Source organism: Cupressus sempervirens, chromosome 7, assembly GCF_028749045.1.
Source record: "Cupressus sempervirens isolate cs-2001-9-10 chromosome 7, ASM2874904v1, whole genome shotgun sequence".
Taxonomy (NCBI): domain Eukaryota; kingdom Viridiplantae; phylum Streptophyta; class Pinopsida; order Cupressales; family Cupressaceae; genus Cupressus; species Cupressus sempervirens.
In genome coordinates this window covers 642,265,106-642,286,207 of record NC_143124.1, presented here as the reverse complement: position 1 = coordinate 642,286,207, position 21,102 = coordinate 642,265,106, and the positions used below count along the sequence as shown (strand labels likewise).

Sequence of the window (21,102 nt, the reverse complement as noted above, 5' to 3'; positions counted from 1 at the left end):
TTGTTTATCTGTCACCCTTATCAAGCCAAGTTTCTCTAGATTTCTGTCGCCAAAATATTTGCTCTCTTGTCAACACCTCATCATATTCTTTACTCTTTTCCCCAAGAAAATCTTCCTCTCGCATCCCATGCCTTCTAACCTTTTCATTGAGCTCCTTTAGAGACTCTTCCAAATCTATCTTTTTTTTGAAAATATTCTAAAAGGTTTCTCTATTCCACACTTTCAACTTTTCTTTGAAGAATTGTAATTTCGTAAAGAAAATAAAGGCTTTATTCCCTTCATAGATTGGGGCAGCAAACCATCATTGCTCAACCAATTCTTTAAAACCATAAGCTCGAAGCCACAATGCTTCAAACTTAAAGGGGCATTTGTCTGGAGAGGAAACCCTCTGCACTCTAAGTCCTATTGGGAAATGATCAAACCCATGGATAGGGAGGATTTCAGCTTTCATCATCCAAATTGCACTTGCCCAATCTCCTGCCAGCAAAATCTATTAAGATTTTTTGCAATATTTACAAACCCTGTTCTTTGATTTGTCCAAGTCGATTCCCCTCTCTTGAAAGGCATCTCAAACAATCCGTTACCTACCACAAATTTTGTAAAATCACCTTGACTGGCTGATCTCCAACCCCTTCCATCCTTTTTCTTTGCAGGATTAAGTATTGTGTTGAAATCTCGCCCCAACACAACCATCTCCTCAGATAGGGCCTCTAACACCCCAGACAGTGATTGCTAATCCAACTTTTCCCCCTTATCTTGAGTAGGCCCATACACATTTATAACATTGAATTCAGTTCCTAATTGCTTAGAGCTCACCTTTAGCCATTGCCAATTTGTGCTTGCTGCATCACCAAAACCGAAGCAGACTCATCCTTCCACATTACACCTAAACCTTCGGAAGCCCCCGAAGCTCCCGACCATACACATTTCCATCTACTTAAACACCTATGCCTATTCATAATATTCATAACATCAAAGTCCTTATCCTTAATCTTGGTTTGCTGTAAAAGAACAACATCTGGCCTTACTTGATCAAGACCCCTCTTGATCAAATGAATCTTGTTAGGGGCATTGCAACCCCTAACATTCCATGATAGGAGCTTCATCTCCTATGGGAAGAGGCATTCCCTCTTCCTTATTTCAGTTTACTTTGCCCATTAGTACTCCTAGCAATTTGGATCGGAGCATTGATTGTTCTTCGACCTCTTTTCTGTTTTTTCCCAACCTTTATCTTTTGATTTTTTTCTTTTGTTTCGGATTAAGTTCTCTTCTCACTTAGCAGCACATTCTTTGAGAGGTGCAAAAAATCATCCTCTTGGTTCTCCTCATCCCCCTTATAGTCACTTCAGACTGTTCACTAGAAACCCCTTTGGAGTTGAAAGAGCCTTCCAAATTTCTTATTGGTGAGATTTCAATGTCTTTCACATGAGCCTCCTCCTTCCCCTCATCAATCTTCCCTTGCATCAGGTTCTCAACATCTAAATCTTCTGAACAAAATAAGAAATCTTTTTCTTGGCTTCTCCATCCTACCTGAAAGCCTAGCCTCTCTGCTTTGTGCCTCTTCCTCATCGTTATCTTTTTGTGGGGTGCACAAACTAATCCCCATATAACTATCCACTAAATGAGTTTAGCCCTCACCTACCTTCACACCATCCAGGCTATCTTTCCTTCCTTCATCATCTAATATGCTACCCAGCTCAAATAAGCCATTTCTTTGCATGGTAAAGCTTTCCCCAACAACATTCTCTTTATCTCCACCTAAGGTTAACATCCAACCTGAATCTCTCAATCTATCCATTCCACTATCATCTTGCTTCGAATGCCAACCCTCTCTTGAAAGGTTTTCCTTATCTTTTAATACAGTTTCACATTCCTAGGTTGCAACCCTTGCTAAATCTTCTTGACACACAACTTCCTTTTGGAGAGATAGGGATTCAAAAATAGCATTGCTTGATTGAGAAGCTTATTTGCTTCCAATTCCTGTTTCCCCCTAAGATCACAACCCTTCGATTTATGCTCCTCACTCTAGCAACCCATACACACCCGAAGTTCCTCTTTTATGGATAGAGTGTGCATCCACATCCCTTCAGATGAGTGTAGCTCGACCATTTTTGGTAAAGGGTGACATGCATTCTAGATGATACATAGACAAGGAAACATCTGAAAGGAGATTTTATTCACTATCTCGATGGCCTTAACAAAGGTTCTTAACTTGTTTCCTATCAATTGATAACATTCCTCATTCCAATATTCTTGAGGGAGATCTCTCAAACCTATCCATAGAGGGAAAATTTGAATGGCTTCTTTTGTAGGATCAAAATTTGGCTCCCAAGGTTTCATATAAAAGCCTTTCCCTTCCAAGAAATAGGGACCACTATTTAGAATCCAGTCTCTACCATGAGCACTATCCACAGTGATCATGGAAAAACCATTTTCTAGAGTTTTAAAATCTTTCACTCAACCTTATTGCCTATAACACCACTCTTTGATCTTTCTAATAGCTGGCCATTGTCCCCCCCATTTGAGAAAGAAGACATCACTTTTTAAAAACTCACCGATTCCTACCATAATCGAGTCTCAACTTTCAAGTTGTTTAGTGTGCATCTCACCTCCACATGATCTACTATAGTCTCCGCTTCCTGTTTCTCCACCACCTTTGGTCTCCAAAATTTCTGGGCTATTGTGCTGAAGTCTACTCTTCCCCTCAGGTTTGTTGAAGTGAACCTTTGTGATGGGTGGGGCCTTTGCAGCTGATTTCTAACCCTCTCATCCCCATTTTGTGTAGCACCCATCTTTGCAGGTTGAAACGCTTGCCTCCTTGCCTCCATGCCATTGTTCAAAAGACCGTCTGTTTTGCCTAGAAAAGGGCTACTGAGTTATCCATTGAGCTGTATAAGAGAAACCTTGATGTTTTTGAAACGGTCCCCCCTTCGCCTTCTAAAAATCCTTCTTGAAAACACCTTGTGCACAGCTGCCATGGATCTGCCTTTACCCTAAACGTCTACGCTCCACCATGTCTCTTGGGCCAAGATATACTTGAGATCAAACATCAATAAGATATTGCCTTATATATTACTTTATTAATAATATTTATCATTATTACTTTATTTCTTTATATTTGAATTATTATTCAATATGCATTGAAATACTATTATTTATTTGCAATATAATTATATTATACTATTTACTTGCTTTTATATTTTAATATTATTATTTATTCACTAAATTCACCTTTAAAATTATATTGATCATATGCCAATATCGGGTCATGACAATTAGAATATTGTAATATTTCTTTAATGGTCATTTTAGTTAGGCTTTAGTTTTTTAGGTAGTTTCTATTTTTGTCTTTAATTCACAATTTTTCCTTTTAAAAACATCATCAGCTGGATGTTAACATCTAATTCACACTTAAAATAAATGATAAAAGGATAGAGTTTGGAGAAGTCTAATATTTATCTAACACATAAGAACAATGATGATAATGCATACTGTTAATATTTTGGTAAAGTAATGAATGTATTATTAAATAAAAAGATCATAAATGATCTATATATACACGTATACATAAGAATGTTTCTATAACGAACAAAGAAAGGAATAGAAACATTCTGAAGAGAAAAAGAGAAAGTTTCCTCAAGTGTAAAGTTTTTGCAATTTCTGTACTAAATAATTCGGACTTCTATGTTATCCTTTGTTGCTGAAATTGATCTTCTTAATATTCTGAAGTATGGAGGAGCTGTCGACTTTTATTCTTTATTGAATGTTATTTATCTCTGCAATAAATTCAAATTGGTATTATTGCTTGAGGGAGCAGACTTGTAATTATTGTGTGTCCTCAAACTGCAATAATTCCTACCTTTAATATCATTTCCAAAGGGCATGTCCCTAAAGGGACATGACCCTCCCTAGGTTGGCTTATACTCCTTTTCAGAAATCGAGGACTTGAAAAAGATGACTAATCATAAACACAATTAACATAATGCGTTAAGTTTAGTTTAACATTATCCTTAAAATCGCTGCCCATCCTAGAGGTGTATGACATATATATAATGTCTTGAAGTGATATTAAAGGAAGAAGACTAAGTGCGGTCTGCACTCTCAGACTAGCATATTATCATAGTTATGAACTTAACACTCCCTCTTAACTTGATAATCATACTGAGAGATAACATATCTAGCATCATCAATTACGATGAATAAGCATAGATTGATACTCTATATCTATCTGAATCTTTTTGAGAAAATGGCATCATGGGATACATGATACTGAATCATATAACTATCTTGTGATATGACTTATCACTTATACTAGTGATGTCAGTATTGCATGTAATGCAATACACACCAGATAAAATCTGAATAATGATGAAATTCTTCATTTATCCAGGTTGTGACTCATAGGTACTAGCAACCCTATATCACAACTTGATCTTGAGTTAAGATCTACCAAAGAACAGGATAAAGTTTGAAGGATTAATTCTTCCTTTATCCAAGTTGCGATTAATAGGCATATAAATTCTTATGTCACAAATGATCTTGGACTCACCTAGATCTAATAGTAGTTCTATATTGTTCAATACATTATCTGAGGGATCGTCATCTCTCATAATGTCTTTTATACAAGTATTCATTACTTTAGAGATCGTCTTCTCTTAACTAATGAATACATATGGTGGAGCCCATAACAGGCAATAACTTGACAATAAAATTATTTCATTAATAATTTAAAGAATACAAATGAGTTACAATTCAACCATACCAAGTCTTTTCTTGAAGTGATCTATCTTCACTCTAGATAGAGGTTTGGTGAGTATGTTTGCTGTCTGATCTACAGTGCAAATGTATTCTAATTTTACAGTATTCCTGTCTATGATATCTCTTACATAATGGTAAAGAATTTTGATATGCTTGGACCTGTCGTGAAAAACTGGATTCACTGAAAGTTTGATGGAACTCTGATTATTACAATGAATAATTGTAGGATTCATGGCTTGCCCAAATAATCCCACAAGTAACTTCCTCAACCAAACTACTTCTCGAGAGGCCATCATTGCTGCAATGTATTTGGCTTTTGTGGAGCTTTGAGCTATTGAAGACTGCTTTCTGCATATCCAAGATATCATAGCTGATCCTAAACTGAAACAACATCCTGAAGTACTTTTTCTATCTTTAACACTTCTACCCCAATCTAAGTCGGTGAATCCATGTAAATCTAAATCAACTTTCTCATATTTGAGCCCAAAATTAAGAGTGCCTTGTAAGTATCTCATAATGTGCTTAATTGCAATTAGGTGAATCTCCTTTGGCTCACACATAAACTGACTTAAGGCATTAACAACATAGTAAATATCAGGTCTTGTATTTACCAAGTACAGAAGGGACCCAATCATCTGTCTGTAGAGAGTAGAATCTATGGAAGGTGATTCTGCTGTTGCTTCTTTAAGTTTATGTAGATTAGTTTCCATTGGAGAAGACATAGACTTGCAATTCCACATTCCAAATCTCTTCAAAATATCTGATGTATACTTCCCTTGATTAAGTATAATGTTGTCAGAATTCTGCCATACTTTCAGTCCTAGGAAGTAATGAAGGAGTCCCAAGTCTTTCATCTCGAATTCTCTAATTAGATCTTTCTTGCATTGATCTATGAGATGATCATCACCTGTTATTAGTAAATCATCAACATACAGTATCATAGTTACCATATCATCTTTATCTCTTTTATAATATAAATTTGGATCGGCTTCATTTTTGGAGAATCCTAAGTCGGTGAGATACTTATCAATTCTTTCATACCAAGCCCTTGGAGCCTGCTTAAGCCCATAGAGAGCTTTCTTGAGCCTGCAAAACAAAAACGTTAGGATCATGAGTTTCAAATCCTTCAGGTTGCTCCAAATATGCTTCTTCTGTAATCCTTTCATTTAGGAATGCTATTTTTACATCCATCTGATGTACTTTCCATCCCTTCAATGCTGCAATTGCTAAGACTGCTCTTACAGAGGTATATCTGGCAACAGGAGCAAGAGTTTCTTCATAATCAATCCCTTCTTTCTAAGAAAATCCTCTGGCTACAAATCTAGCTTTATATTTCTCAGTGCTACTGTCAGTAGTATGCTTTATTTTAAATATCCACTTGGAAGAAAAAACAGATTTTCCTTTAGGTCTTGGTACAATTTCCCAAACATCATTTTTCATAATAGATTGGTATTCTTCTTCTAAAGATAAGATTTAATAATTTGTTCTGTAACTTGTGATAGCACTTGTGGATATTTTGTGTATTCCAAGTTACTATACAAATGAATATATATATGATATAAAGAGGCATGTCTCTTGAAGAGACATGTCTCTTTAATATATTAACTTACATTACTTATAGATATAACATAAGTAATATACCCTCAATATATTATAATTGTTATATAACAAGATACACACACACACACACTCTTAACATAAGTTAATAATTCCATATATAATATTTATCATATATTATTTATATATCTCATATATATAAAATATAATTTATTCGACAAAATTATGACATTAACACTCCCTTTTAATGAAGAAGGATAAAACACATAGATATTATACCATAGGTAATATATCAAGAATAATACATATGAGAAATCTTTGATCAAAAGATTTCCAATATATGATACCATATAATTATTGGCCTATCAGAATATCAACACATGATATCCACCAATTAGTATTCCATATCATATTAGGTAATATGACTGAATCATTTACTCTATCTTCTCCCTCTCTTTGTCCAGAGTTGCCTCTATAGAAACATCTCCCCTCTAAAGTTGGTATAGGTGGGAATGGAACATTTGTTAATATCTCTACCACAATGTAAAATTCCCACTCTTTTATCGTTTGAACAATTTTGCATCACAATCATATATGATAGACTTCATCTCTGACATCGTTGGTAGTAGATGGCCAGAACATACCATGAGTTTATAATCCTTTATGATCACTCGTCTTTGACTATTTTGTTCTCAGACTTGTTCATCTCCTATGTCATAGTTGATATCTTATAAGAAAGATGAAATACACTAGTGGTGACGAGGACATCAAAGATTGAGATATATAAATAATATATTTTATCCGATAGAATTATAACATTAACACTTCTGTCATAGCTTCTTTCCAAGCTGTATGTTTAATAGCATTTGAAGGATTGGTTGGTTCTGTTTTGGACATGTCGTTCACGTTTGTTGTATAACTAGAACATCTTTTGGGTCTTTTGCTTTCTTTGATTGTTCCAAAAGGTGCAACAAAGTCTTGTGCTTCCTTGACTGTTTTAATGGCCCAAAGTGGTCTTTTCTTAGAGTTTTGAGTTTCTCCAAGATTTAGATTTTGAATTTCATCTTCAATTTCTTCTATGTTCTCCCTCTGAGACTCAGATTCAGTATTTCTTTTAGAACTAGGTAAAGGAGAAGGTTCTTCAGAACTTAGGGCTCTTTTGAATGCTAGATCTTCTTCAAAAATTACATCCCTACTAAGTTCAATACTTTTCTGTCCAGGTATGAAAATCCTATATGCTTTAGATGTTTCACTATACCCTACAAAAGTACCCTTCCTCCCGGAAAGTCCTAACTTAGTTCTCTTTTCTTTTGGAACATGGATATATACAGGGTACTCAAAAATCCTAAGATGACTTATATTCGGTTTAACCTTAGTAAAGACTTCTTCAGGAGTTTTATCTCTAAGGTAGGAGTGAGGGCTTCTGTTTTGACTATAGACAACAGTACAAGAAGCTTCTGCCCAAAGATAATATTCTAGGTTTTGATCAAATATCATAGCTCTAGCAGCTTCTATAATTGTTCTATTCTTTCTTTCTGCTACCCTGTTTTGTTCTGGATTATAAGGAACGGTGTACTCTCTTTTAATTCCTATTTCTTTACAAAACCTTTTAAGCAAATCTGAGGTGTATTCCCCTCCATTATTAGTTCTAAGAGTTTTAATTTTATATCTTGATAAGTTTTTAGTTAATGTTTTGAATTCTTTAAGTCTCTTTAGGATTTCTTCTGATTCTTTGCATTTTAAGAAGTAAATCCATGTTTTCCTAGAAAAGTCATCTATGAACAAAATATAGTACCAAAATCTTCCAAGAGAAGGAACAAACATAAGTCCACATAAATCTGAATGAATTAATTCCAAAACATTGTTGGTTTTTCTAGTGCTATCATGAAATGGACTTTTGGTGTTCTTACCCAGAGCGTACCCTTTGCATATGCTTGAGTGGTCTTTATTTAGTTTAGGTAAACCAATAACCATCTTCTCCATAGTTGATAAGGTTTTGAAATTTAGATGTCCTAACCTTCTGTGCCATATTTCATTTATGTTTGTAGCTTCATGAAATAAAGCTTGAATAGGTCGACTAGGTTTTATATTTAATTCATACAAATGTCATTTTCTTGACCAATCAACTTCGCTTTCTTAATTGAGGAGTTCTTTGCCTAGGTTATTACTTTACTGTCCATGAAAGCAACATTATGTCCATCATTTTCAAGTGCTGTAACTGAGATTAGATTTTTTATTTCTGGTATGTAGAGTACTCCTTTGAGAAGAAGAAAATTTCCTGATTTTAGTTTCAAGGTGCAATTTCCAATTCCTTCGATAGAATGTGCTGAATTATCACTAATGGTGACTTCGCCATTAACCTTTTCTGATATAGAGTCTAGTGCTTCTTTATATCCTATTATATGTTTAGAAGATCCACTATCAATTACCCATGCTTTATGAATACAATAAACGATTCTCAGAATCATAGTTATCTTCTTCCCTAGTAACATTTGTACGGTTCGCTTGTTGTTTAGAATTCTCAAGACAATTAGATCTGTAGTGTCCAAACTTTTCACATCTGAAACACTTTATTTTGGATAGATCTTTCTTGAGTTTGCGATTCTTTTGATTTCCCCTTTTCTTCTTGAAATGCTTCTTCTTGCCCTTATAGGAGTTTGTATTAAGAACATGAAGTTCTTCATCTTCTATTTTTAGTTTCCCTCTCTTTAATTTTCTGGATTTTTCTTGAAGACAATCTCCCTTAAGTCTGTTGAAGTCAAGAAGTTTATTTGTGGCACTTATTCCTTATGCAAAAGTTTCTTATGACTCTACTAATCCATCTATAGCCATCAGTGTTAGTTCCGTTTCACTAATAATGGTTCCTATACTTGATAGTTCATCTCTTATGTTGACAACCCTTGGGAAGTAAGAATTCATTGATTCTCTTTTCTTTATTTGTATGTGATTTAGTTGCGTTTTCAATGCGAGAATTCTAGTTGCATTGTTTGATGCAGACTCTCACCTTGGAAAACTTAGGAGGAAATCAATCACTTGACTAAGTTGCTTAAAGGGACACATACTTCTAATATCGATTCTAACTTATCACATATTGTTGTTCAAATACCTTTCTTTTTAACAATTCATAACCTTGATAGGCGACAGGAGCTTTCTTAACCTCCTGTAGCAACATTCGTTTTTTGCTTCAATTAACTTACGTTGACTCGACTCTTTCACCAAATAATTACAAGACATGGTTAAACTTATCACCGTCAAAAATAAATTAGAATATCAAAATGAACACAAACTGCCTTCTAATCAACATTAACAATGTCCAAATCTTCTCCACATGTCTGCATGTGAAATTGGAATATGAACCCAAGTCGGCTGACGCAGGTGACTTCTTTAACATAAATCAAAACTGCAAATTCATACCTCAGTTTGACACTCCTCACACTCACATACAATCATACTATTAAACATATCGGTGAATAGATGAACAAATTCACTTGATCAGAATCTGAATTCCGCGCGGTTATGAGATATAACAAAAGGAATAAGGAAAACATAAAAAAACACAGAAAACCTATAATACATAACTCCTCCACGATCCTAGAAACCAAATTGTGGAGAGTTTAAGAAGACTCCATGTCTTGCTGCGACCCTCAAAACGGTAGATATTTACATGCAAGGAAACCAGAAATCGTATTTCCTAAGATCGTTTCCAAAACAACAAAACTTGATTTCTATTCAAAACTGATTAATATAATACTGTTCTAAAACAAAACCATCGATGTAATCCAATAGTTCAGAATATCGATTCTGGAAAAAGAAACAAAGCAAATCACCATCCAAACTAAAGACTCACCAAAAATCCGAAAAAACACCAAAACTTTCTATATTCTTCTGCTTTACTTTTGATAACCTCTTACATTCCAAAAATCTGCCTTTTCAATGTTTTTCTCCCTTCTGATGTGGGAAGATGAAACGTCATTCCCACTCAAGAACAGGGAGTCATTTTACAAATTATGAGGAATCCAAAACTGCCGCCAACTTCCTGTCGCTTTCCAGTACTTGATTTGTTTAATTATTATTCACTCAAAAACTTTGACTTAAAGAAAACTAACTTAGCTGAAAACAAACACACATTGTCCTAAGTCGCTATACCTGGAGAGTTCATCAAATTACTACTCCAGTTATGCCACCACACATAGGACTTTATTAAAACATTTAAAATTGCAAACACACATAAGACATTTTATTTAACTTCCTGTCGCATTTTCGACCATGTTAGTTTCTGTAGCATTTGTTTGATCTGCCACTGCAGCCTTGTTGACCTCATATGCATTTAGTAATGCATTCATCATATCAAATGCTGTCTGATGTTTTGTTAGCATAGGTACAATGTCATTCTTTACTCCATCTAATATGATCTGAATGGCTTTTCTATTTCCTTTACTCCATATAGTTTTATGAGGTTCAATGTTAGGTTGTTTGGATGTTGAATCAACAAATTGTTTTACATCATTTTCTTCAAGAATCATCATGATTCTGAATTTCCAGGCATCAGTGTTCTTTCCCATCAAACCTGTCCTCGGGTCTGATTATATATGCCATTGAAGGTAGGAGAATGATGCTAGATATATATTAGGTATGATTACTTTAATTTGCAGAGCCTAAGCTTGACTACCAGAGCTTTGATACCATGTAAAGTTTTTGCAAATTCTGTACTAAATAATTCAGACTTCTGTGTTATCCTTTGTTGCTGAAAATGATCTTAATATTCTGAAGTATGGAGGAGTTGTCAACTTTTATTCTTTACTGAATGTTATTTATCTCTGCAATAAATTCGAGTTGATATTATTGCTTGAGGGAGCAGACTTGTAATTGTTGTGTGTCCTCAAACTGCAATAATTCCTACCTTTAATATCGTGACCAAAGGGCATGTCCCTCCGTAGGTCGGTTTATACTCCTCTCTAGAAATTGACGACTTGAAGAAGATGACTAATCATAAACACAACTAACATAATATGATAAGTCTAGTTTAACATTAACTTATCCTAAAAATCGCCGCTCATCCTATATATATATATATATATATATAATGTCTTGAAGTGATATTAAAGGAAGAAGACTAAGTGTGGTCTGCAAAAAGAGTGACCATAAGAAAAAGACAGAAGAGAGAGTAAATAGAAACTATCTTATATCGTAATAGTTAGTATAAATGGATTCCATAATCAAGCTTTGCTTTGCCATGGAGGAACAATTACGAAAAACTGATGTTAGCTCCAAAGGTAACCAAGGATTTTCATATAGTAAATATTACATCCAAATATCCTCTACTGGGACAATCCAAATGACCATCCACTATTGAACTATTGCTTAAGTGGGGGGTTTGGACTAACCATGCACTTGAAGTTGCAATCAACAAACCACAAATTGTATGAACCAAGGAATTTATCATATATCTATTAAAGTAAATGAACTTAAACTAAAAATTGAGAAGTAGAAACCATGCAAAATGTAGAAATAACACACAAAGATCCACCATCTCGTTAATGAAAATTGTACATTAACTTCAATGTAGTCTTGGCAAATTTTTTTGATCTCCTCCTATTGCTACTCCTACTTGCCAATACTATGATCTCTCCAATCTTCTAATTCTTTGTCTCTAAGTTGCTGGTTTGGGTTCGGTTCCAAGTTCAAAGTTCAAGGAACCGGTTCGCAAGTTTGTCAAAATTTTGGAAAGGGGTTTGGGTTCGTTAGTACAAAAACATGTAAAAAATATATATATATATATATATATATATATATATATATATATAATGAAGCATGAGTTAAAATTAGAATGTAGCATAGTAGCACAAACACATTTAAACAACAAAAACTTTAAAACACCATAAACATTTAAACTTGTAATCATAGTGATCATACCATCATATAGTAACATAGTCCAATCAACTTCAACATCAAAGATTCAAAATGTTTAAAATATCCAGTTCAAGTATCATTGTTTCACATTCATTGTCAAATCTATTAATATTCTAAATTCTTCAATCGTCATCTTCTTCTTCTTCAATATTACTTGTGCTAAGGCCAATGGGATCAACAATAGAAGCAACAATGGTATTGACATCAAAATCATTTAATTTTAGGGTTGTAGATGCCAAAAAACATTTCATTTTTTCTAAAAAAAACACTTTCCAGCTATCTGTTGGGCCCAGTTTGCTGCGGGTTCGAACTTTTTGGTGTTGGTTCGCTCGGGTTCGATTCCAGTTTGAACCCGCAGGGAAAAAACAGTACACTGGTCGAACCAAGTCCGAACCGGACTAGAATTGCAAACCGGTTCAAACTTTTTCTGGTGCGGATGGGGGGGAGGTACTCGTGCAACTTAGCTTTGTCTAATAGATTTACAAATGAGAAGGTCAAAACTTTTATAGACCTCTCAATTACAAATGAAGGGTCCAAATTTGGTTCTAAATTAATGTTTGGGATTATTCATTAGAAACCCTAATTGTGGTTGTTACTATTATTACCTTCATACATTTAATGCCATCTAATGAGAAAATTACAAATCTTTGAGTACATATACTTATTAGGTTGAATCATTGAGAAAATTTATTGAAATCTTTCATTAATTGCCCTCCACATTACCACAGGAAAACATTATGGATTGTGATTGTGAATGAAACCCTAGGCTAGATAAAAAGTTCAAAATTAATTCCTTTGCATCATCAATCTTGTATTAAAGAACTTTAAAAGGAATTTACACGCTAATCGCTCCTTAATAAAAGTTTTAAAACAACATCAACAACACGAGAAATTTTCTTCATAAATCCTCCAAAAACCTTGAAAATAATGAGATCTTGAAACCTGTAAATGCAAAAAAGTCCTCGAAATCGTGTTCTAGAAAAATACTATATTTGGTGAGAATTCGTTTTGATTTTTTGTAAATGTATAATGAGAAATGGGGATCAAAGGGGATCAATCCTACCTTTTTTTGTAAATCTAGGAGGGAGAGATAACACAATAGGTTTAGAAGAACACTAAATGGGTATCTTTGGTCCTTCCCTAATATGCTATGTTACCTTGGGATGAGGGGACAAAGAAACAAGTTTTTGAGACTTTTTTCCCCCGAGCTGGGGAAGGCTATATATATATATATATATATATAAACAAATCTGAAATTTCAAATATATTCATGAATTATATAACATTGTAATATTCATCATAGCAACATAATAACATTTATAAATCCAAATACAATGATCTATATATATATATAAAAGAAAATCTGAAATTTCAAATATACTCATGAATTATATAACATTGTAATATTCATCATAGCAACATAATAACATTTATAAATCCAAATTCAGTGATCATTCATTGAATTATCATAATGCATAGCATCAAATGAACCAAATCAAATCATCATAGAATAAAAACATAGGATAATATTAAATGAGAGTTCAAATTTCAATTTTATACATTCATAGGTATAGTTCATTGAAACAATGAAAAGTGTCATATTGCATGTCAAAATGCACAAAGGCTGCAAGTCCCAACAAAATGAAAAGTTAAAGATCTACCAAGCTTCAATAATCATTGCATAAATGTATCATATAATGTTAGAAGACTAAAGTATTAAACTTCAAAGTCAAAATGAAAACAAAGATTGTATGTTTCTGGCCCTAAGCCTTGGTCTGTGAATGCTAAATATTGCTCAGATTTATATTCTCAATCTGCAGGTAGCAAGAACAAATGATTATTCACTCAGTCATAACTCTATTGATTTGAGCCAATCTGTTTGTAACTTGCGAGTAATTTATGATTTGATATTTTCGATTGTAAATTACTAATAACACATTTTAATATTTAGGGTTGCGTTGAGGTGTGAGGCCCACCCAACAGTAAAAAAATTGTAAATATTCTATAAAATTATCTTTTCCTTCTACAGGAAAGACTGGCAGTCCCCAGAATGGTTAGGGGAAGGCTAAAGGTTTTCGAAACTTCCGTTTGGGACAGTTTCTGAAACTTTTGCTTCATCAGGGATGACTTGGAAATGTTTCTGGCTGTCCCCCTATCACCAAAACCTTTTCCAATTCGGAGATGAGTCCATTTAGGGCCTGTTTGGTTGCGGGAATAGGAAGTTGAGAATAGTAATGGGGAATACGAATAGGAATAGGGAATACAAATAGGAATCAAGAATAGGAATAGGAACAGAAATAGGAATAGGAATAGGATTTGTTATTCTACAACCCGTTTGGTTTTACAATACCAGAGTTATCATCTAATTTAATCATCTGATTTGGAAGGGGCAAATGGTGAAGAACTCGTAGCAGATTCTGCCTTCTCCATTCCTTGGAGCATAAATTGATATTTTCACTTCTCCTCGGCTGAGCTGATTTTCGACATTACACACGCCTATGATCTTACTCGTGCGTGATCAACACCCTCTGCCATTTTCCACGATATCAATGAAATGATCTCTATTATTGAAGCTCCTCAATGTGCAGTGAATTGAGGAACTTTAGAGAAATATATAAAGAACATATTGGAGGGGAATGAAAGTAGAGAGAATAAGGAGCTATGCGCGCAAATGCTCTTGCAAGAGTTCAAATTGAGCATCGCTTCTCATAATTTCAAAATAATGAGGTTGCTTATCGAATTTTTTGAGCGTTGTAAGGGAGAAATGGTGAAAACTGCATTCAACGTTTTCTGTGAAGATTAAATTATAGAGTATTGTAAAAGGCCAAATTTTAGTAGCAACATGTTGCCTACAATGATCTGTTTTATGCAGGCAATAGGAAATGGGAAGATAATAGTTTCGAGAGATTTTCGATTATTATTTGTGAGAAGTGCCTATCAATCATAGCAAACATGTGTAGTGGAACAACTACCCGAGCTTGATAGCACAGTGGTGGAGGTCATAGAGAGAGAATATCTTTTTTTAAATTAAAGTGATTCAAGTAGACTTCAAAATCGAACAGGCAGTGGACTTCAGAAGTTTATCAAATATGAAAAAGTTAAAATGGGAATAGGAATAACTATTCCAATAAGAGGTATTCTTGAGAATGAATACATGCTCATTTTGGGGCCAAAATGGGAATAAGAATTCCAATTCCCAATTCCGATTTGGCGCACCAAACTGAGAATTAAAAACAAATTCTAATTCTCAATTCTGATTTGATGCACCAAGCTGAGAATTGAAAACAAATTCGAGTTCATGATTTCTATTTCAGTGAAATTCTTGCAAACAAATGGGCCCTAGTGGAAACAGATTTCCATGTAACATTGCTAATGTGGAAAGTTGATAGGGAGATATGTAATCTAAGATGAAATGGAGGAAATGATTGATTTTTTATGCTCACAAACTTAAATAAACTAGATAAATCAGTGCAATAACTAGAAATGGGCCATAGAGGATGTCATTGACCTGTGATTTAATTTGGTGTAGTTTTGGAGGGAAGAGATTGCCTAGGGTGACCTCTTCCTTGCCCTTTTTGATGATTTGAATTGTAGATTGTCCATGAGGCCTTGGTCTTCCCAGAGTTGATACGGTGCAAGCACTACTTGTTCTTACACATAGAAAACAAGGGAAATATTGTTTAGAGAGGGGTTTGCCTCGGTCAACTGTGATTGAGGAATCAACCTTTGAAATGAAATAAAATATGCTTGAAAGGAAAGTATGCATCATAAAATAGAAGCTAGGTTTGAATCATAAATTACCTTTTACCTTGATGATGGAATGCTTCTTTAGATGTAATCGCAAGTGTTAATGCAATAGCTCTGACTCCAAACAAAAATGCAAAAAGGAAATCATGAAAAAGATATGCATTATAAAATAGAAGCTAGGTTTGAATCATAAATTACCTTTTACCTTGATGATGGAATGCTTCTTGAGATGTAATTGCAAGTGTTAATGCAATAGCTTTGACTCCAAACAAAAATGCAAAAAGGAAATCATGAAAAAGATAAGCGTTGCACAATGGGTTTTGTAGTTTGCCAGAATGTTTGATAGAGAGAAGGAGAGAGAGTTGGAGACTTGACAATTTGAATGAATAAATGATTGAATGTTTATGCTATGATCTACTTCCTCAATGGTAGACATCTTTGACTTATCGGCAAATAGAAGCTTCTGATTTATATTATATCAAGATATCATAAAAATGATTACAACGAGTAGCATGATAATTACAATAGTGACATACCCAAAACTTTTTTATAAAAAAAAATCACTTTTACTTCATGTTGATGCTGGTTGGCGACAAGGGACATATAGACGTCTTGTGTCTTGGTGGTGCGAAGGTGGCTTGATGGTTGTCATGGGGGGATTTGGGAATGCCAAGTTCCTGTCTTGGGGACCTCCCCAACTTGGGTGTGTGGGGGTTTGAGGGGGGAGACGTATCCCTGTGTTACACTGGATGAACCCCCCAAAAAGGGAGTGGTACCCACAAAATCAATGGGTTTTTGCAATAGTTTTCACTGGACTAGGAAGGGGTTTTAGACACTCGAGGTCAAATAACTTGCACAATCCTAAAACAGGAGATCAAGTGAGTATTGAGACTACTTGAAATAGAGTTATTTCCCTTCAAATTAAGAATACAAAATGGAGAGAAGTGAAAATATATATAGAGAGCTTTCTTAATGAAATGGGCTAGGGTCTGGCTAGCCTTCTAGAGAGTTTGTAAATGTTGTGACAAGCAGGATAAGAATTTTGAACTGAAAACTCAAACTTTAAATATTTGGAATGAAATTATATTAACAAATCATAAATAAATAGTTCTACAAATGCTAAAAATAGTGTTATTTGAGAAGCAAGTTGTCTATATAAATACAATCTTTAAAAATAAATCAAATGAAGAAAACTAAAAAAGTCAAAATGATCGTTAACTAAGGTTCTAAAATAATGAGCTAAATATATCAAGAACCTAGGATACTCAATATATTCGAATACCCTCCCTAAATGATTATTCTATCAACTACCTTGTAGAAGATTGTACATGTCTTGTGGTCATAAATTCCTCAAAACATTCTGCTGCTGCTGATATTACAAGGTAATTGGTAAATACTTGCTTATTAATAACAGAGACCGAAAGGTCAATTTATACAAAAGGAAGAGACGATGTTTTCTTAGGAAACGATCGTAAAGAATAGAAACATTCTATTCCAAAGAAAGCAAAAAACTTCAGATTTCTTGATGAAAAATGGTCGAATCTGCTTCCCAGAGCACGATGACAGACTGAGACGGCTAAGAGCATGAAGATTTGATACAGAAACATGCAGATTTTCACCCCAAAAACGCGAGTCTTCAAAAAATGGCCACGATTTCCACGCGATTTGCAGACCCGTAATTCGGGAATTTCTCCAAGCAGAAAAACCCTAGGTGGGTTTTGGAGAAATTAGCTGAAATAATTTTGGAAAAATTTAAACAAATAATTTCAAGAAGAAATTATAAATTTTTCCGAAAAAATTTAAGTATTTAGCTCTGATACCATATTACAAGGTAATTGGTAAATACTTGCTTATTAATAACAGAGACCGAAAGGTCAATTTATACAAAAGGAAGAGACGATGTTTCCTTAGGAAACGATCGTAAAGAATAGAAACATTCTATTCCAGAGAAAGCAAAAAACGAAAGCAAACTAAAGCTAAAGATATTTACAAGATAACCATTAACTAATAATAGACGTCTTATCTATTATTGTAATAGCTGAGACCCTACCTGGATCTGCAAATGTCAATGGCCTAGAGTAGTCAAAACCAATCTAGAAAAGAACAGAGAAGGGTTTCCCCTTCTTTAGAATGCTTTGCAACAAGAGACAAGAGTCTGCCACTGACTTTTCCATTGAGATGAGTTTGCCACTAACCCTCCCAAAATCTGCAAAACCTTTGACCAAAAATTATTCACAAAACATCCAACCTGATATTGGATAATGTAACTTATTTTGCTGTAGACGGAGACACATTGAGAAGAGCTGCCATGATTTTTAGGAAAAAATGGCAATACTCCAAACTTTTGCAGATGGGCCAGGATGCCCCAAAACAGACTGTGAGATACCATGAAGTGAAGTTTAAAGCATAATTTTTGTGGGAAAAAAACGGTAAAAAAACTAAAAAGCAAATTCCACGTGAGCTTCGCAAATAATGGAAAACCAGAAACAATTTTTGAGGTGAAAAATCTTTCAAACCCAAATAGGTAGCACAAAATCTTAAGGCACAATTTAGTATACAAAACATAATTTAACTGAAAAACTGTAAAACCCAACGATTACTAGATAACCCTTCTGAACCCTTCTGAATTGCAGAAACCATGACTGGCATATACAAGAGAAAACCTTTTATTTTTTAGGAAAAAATTGTTAACCCTCCAGATCATTTTTTTAAGGACGAAATAATTAGAAAAAAACCCAAAAGTAATTATTTAAAAGCTCAGAATTTTTCGAAGGATAATTTTAAAAAAAACCCCAAAATAAAATTTCAATGGGAAAAATTATAAATCCCAGAAATTCTACAGCTTGAAATCTGATTTTTGGATTTAAGGTTTTATTCCCCCCCAAAATGCTGCAAAACCTGAAATATTTTTTAGGGAATAAATTATTGAAACTCACAATACTTTTTCTTGGATTTTTAAAAAAACCCTAGACACATAGATTGAAACACTGAAACCCTCAAAATTTCTTCACAAACTCTTGGAAAAATCAATTCTGCTGAAAGATGCAATTGTAAAAAATTTATTAATAATCTTGGACCCTCCCGTGAGGGAGTCATACCTAGACCTGCTCTGGTACCATGAAACTTTAAACGGATGAAATTGTATTAACAATACAGTGATACACAAATAAACGGAGTTTTACAATCACTAAAAATAAAATTAACAGAAAAGCAAGTTGGCTAAATAAAGACATCTAAAAATTGACCAAATTTAGAAAACCAAAAATAAGCCCAAATAACCATTAACCAAGATTCTAGAATAACAAGTTAAATATAGCAAGAACCTGGAATACTAAAAATATTTTAATAAGAACTTTGCCAAATAGAGTTGGAGAATATAGTAGGAAATTGCAAAACCTATTAAGATTTGGACCGTTCTGCAAAGGTCTATGTCAAAGATAAAATAGAGATGAATTTGGAGAAGGATCAGTTGACAAATAAATTGACTGATTCAAGTAAGGAAATGAAAGGGACAAAATTCTTGATATGTCATGCCAATCAAGAAACTGGAGAAACAAGCCATCATGCTGATTCTTTGTGTCAGAGGGCGAAGGACTTAACTTATTGAATATTTCAAAGTCTAAAATGGAAGATTACACACACTTTTGTTTTCATACTATGCAATTTTGTATCACTTGCATGGAGTTATTCTTTGTAGTAAACGGATTGTTGAAGGGTTTTAGATAATTTAGTAATACCTTTATATTAATGATAAGAAGGCATAGATGATTGGGGTTTCCTGCACTAATAACATGTTGCACAATAATTAACTGCTTTTTGACAGAAAGAAATATAATTGTTTGCAGTGAATTGTCTGGACACAAAGAATATGAGTTGTATGTATTCAATGTTTTGAACAGAGAGATTAGAAGTGCTCTTGGGAATACTGGGTCACTTATAGTGTTTAACTTCAGCTTGTATTGGATTTCATCTCTTGACATTCTATTTAAGAGCATTGAATTATGTTATTATTGACATTGACAACAGATTGAAGAGGTCAGAGCACGATTAAATGTTGATGTGGCTTCAGGCACACCTCCTGTCTCTGCACCCGTAGAGTCATTTGAAGATATGGTGTGTATTAATATGCTATTTGAAAATTTTATGTTCAATTTTTTTATGACCATCTCGTGTTTGATAGCATTTGTTATTTATTGTGATAACACTTCACTTTGTTTCAGTGTTTACATGTGAGTATCATGAAAGATATTGTTTTTCATGAGTACACTAGGCCAACTCCTATTCAGGCTCAAGCCATGCCAGTTGCTCTCAGTGGAAGAGATCTACTCGGATGTGCAGAGACAGGGAGTGGGAAAACGGCAGCCTTTGCTATCCCCATGATTCAGGTTGAAAGCTTCATCTTTTATTATGGTCAATCTGTTTAGATGGGTTTGTTGACGTTTTTTATTTTACTGGTTTTCAATGTCTAAAGAAGAAAGTGTTATTACATACAAGGCAATGTTGTTTGTGTATGTATCTTATGCATCAGTTTAAACATTGATGGTGCTAAAATTTGAATCCTTGTTTAGCACTGCCTGGCACAACCACCTATTCGGCATGGAGATGGACCACTAGCTTTAGTTCTGGCACCTACAAGAGAGCTTGCCCAACAAATTGAGAAAGAGGTATTTCATAGCTAAAAACATTGCCAGCTATAATTAAAATAGAAGAAAACAATGAAAGCTTGGTTAGGACTTTTCAATTTCTTCTGGATGTTCTTACCTTGGTCTTTAATTTTATAACCAAAATTATATACTCCTTAGGAAAAGGGAAAACATGCTTATTAATGCCAGTGAATTTTCAGTGTGTGTTTGATGGTTTGATATGAGGAGATATAAATTTTTTTGATCGGTAAGAGGCCGACGCCAAGGCAAATTATTATTATTTGTTTTTTGTAATTATTATAATCATTATCTGTTAAGCTCGAGTAATTTTGAACCCAAGACCTCCTAGATAAGAGGCTCACTATTTACCATTGTGTTGTAGGCTCTTGCCTTTGATATGAGAATGTATTTGTTTTGTTGTTGTCAATGACTTCTTTAGAAAGAGCTAAAAGAACTGTTGGCGAACTCTTCATTTATGGATGGGATG

The 21,102-nt window shown here is 34.1% G+C and overlaps 1 protein-coding gene across 1 annotated transcript in view; it reads left to right on the top strand.

Annotated features, from left to right (window-relative positions):
• LOC149548317 (DEAD-box ATP-dependent RNA helicase 20-like) overlaps positions 1 to 21,102 on the top strand; it is a 79,355-nt gene that overhangs the window by 13,846 nt on the left and 44,407 nt on the right. The window contains exons 2-4 of the mRNA XM_089792403.1: positions 19,999 to 20,085; positions 20,193 to 20,357; positions 20,541 to 20,636. Of these exons, the coding sequence (XP_089648529.1) occupies positions 19,999 to 20,085; positions 20,193 to 20,357; positions 20,541 to 20,636 (348 nt within the window). The remainder of the gene's footprint in view (positions 1 to 19,998; positions 20,086 to 20,192; positions 20,358 to 20,540; positions 20,637 to 21,102) is intronic.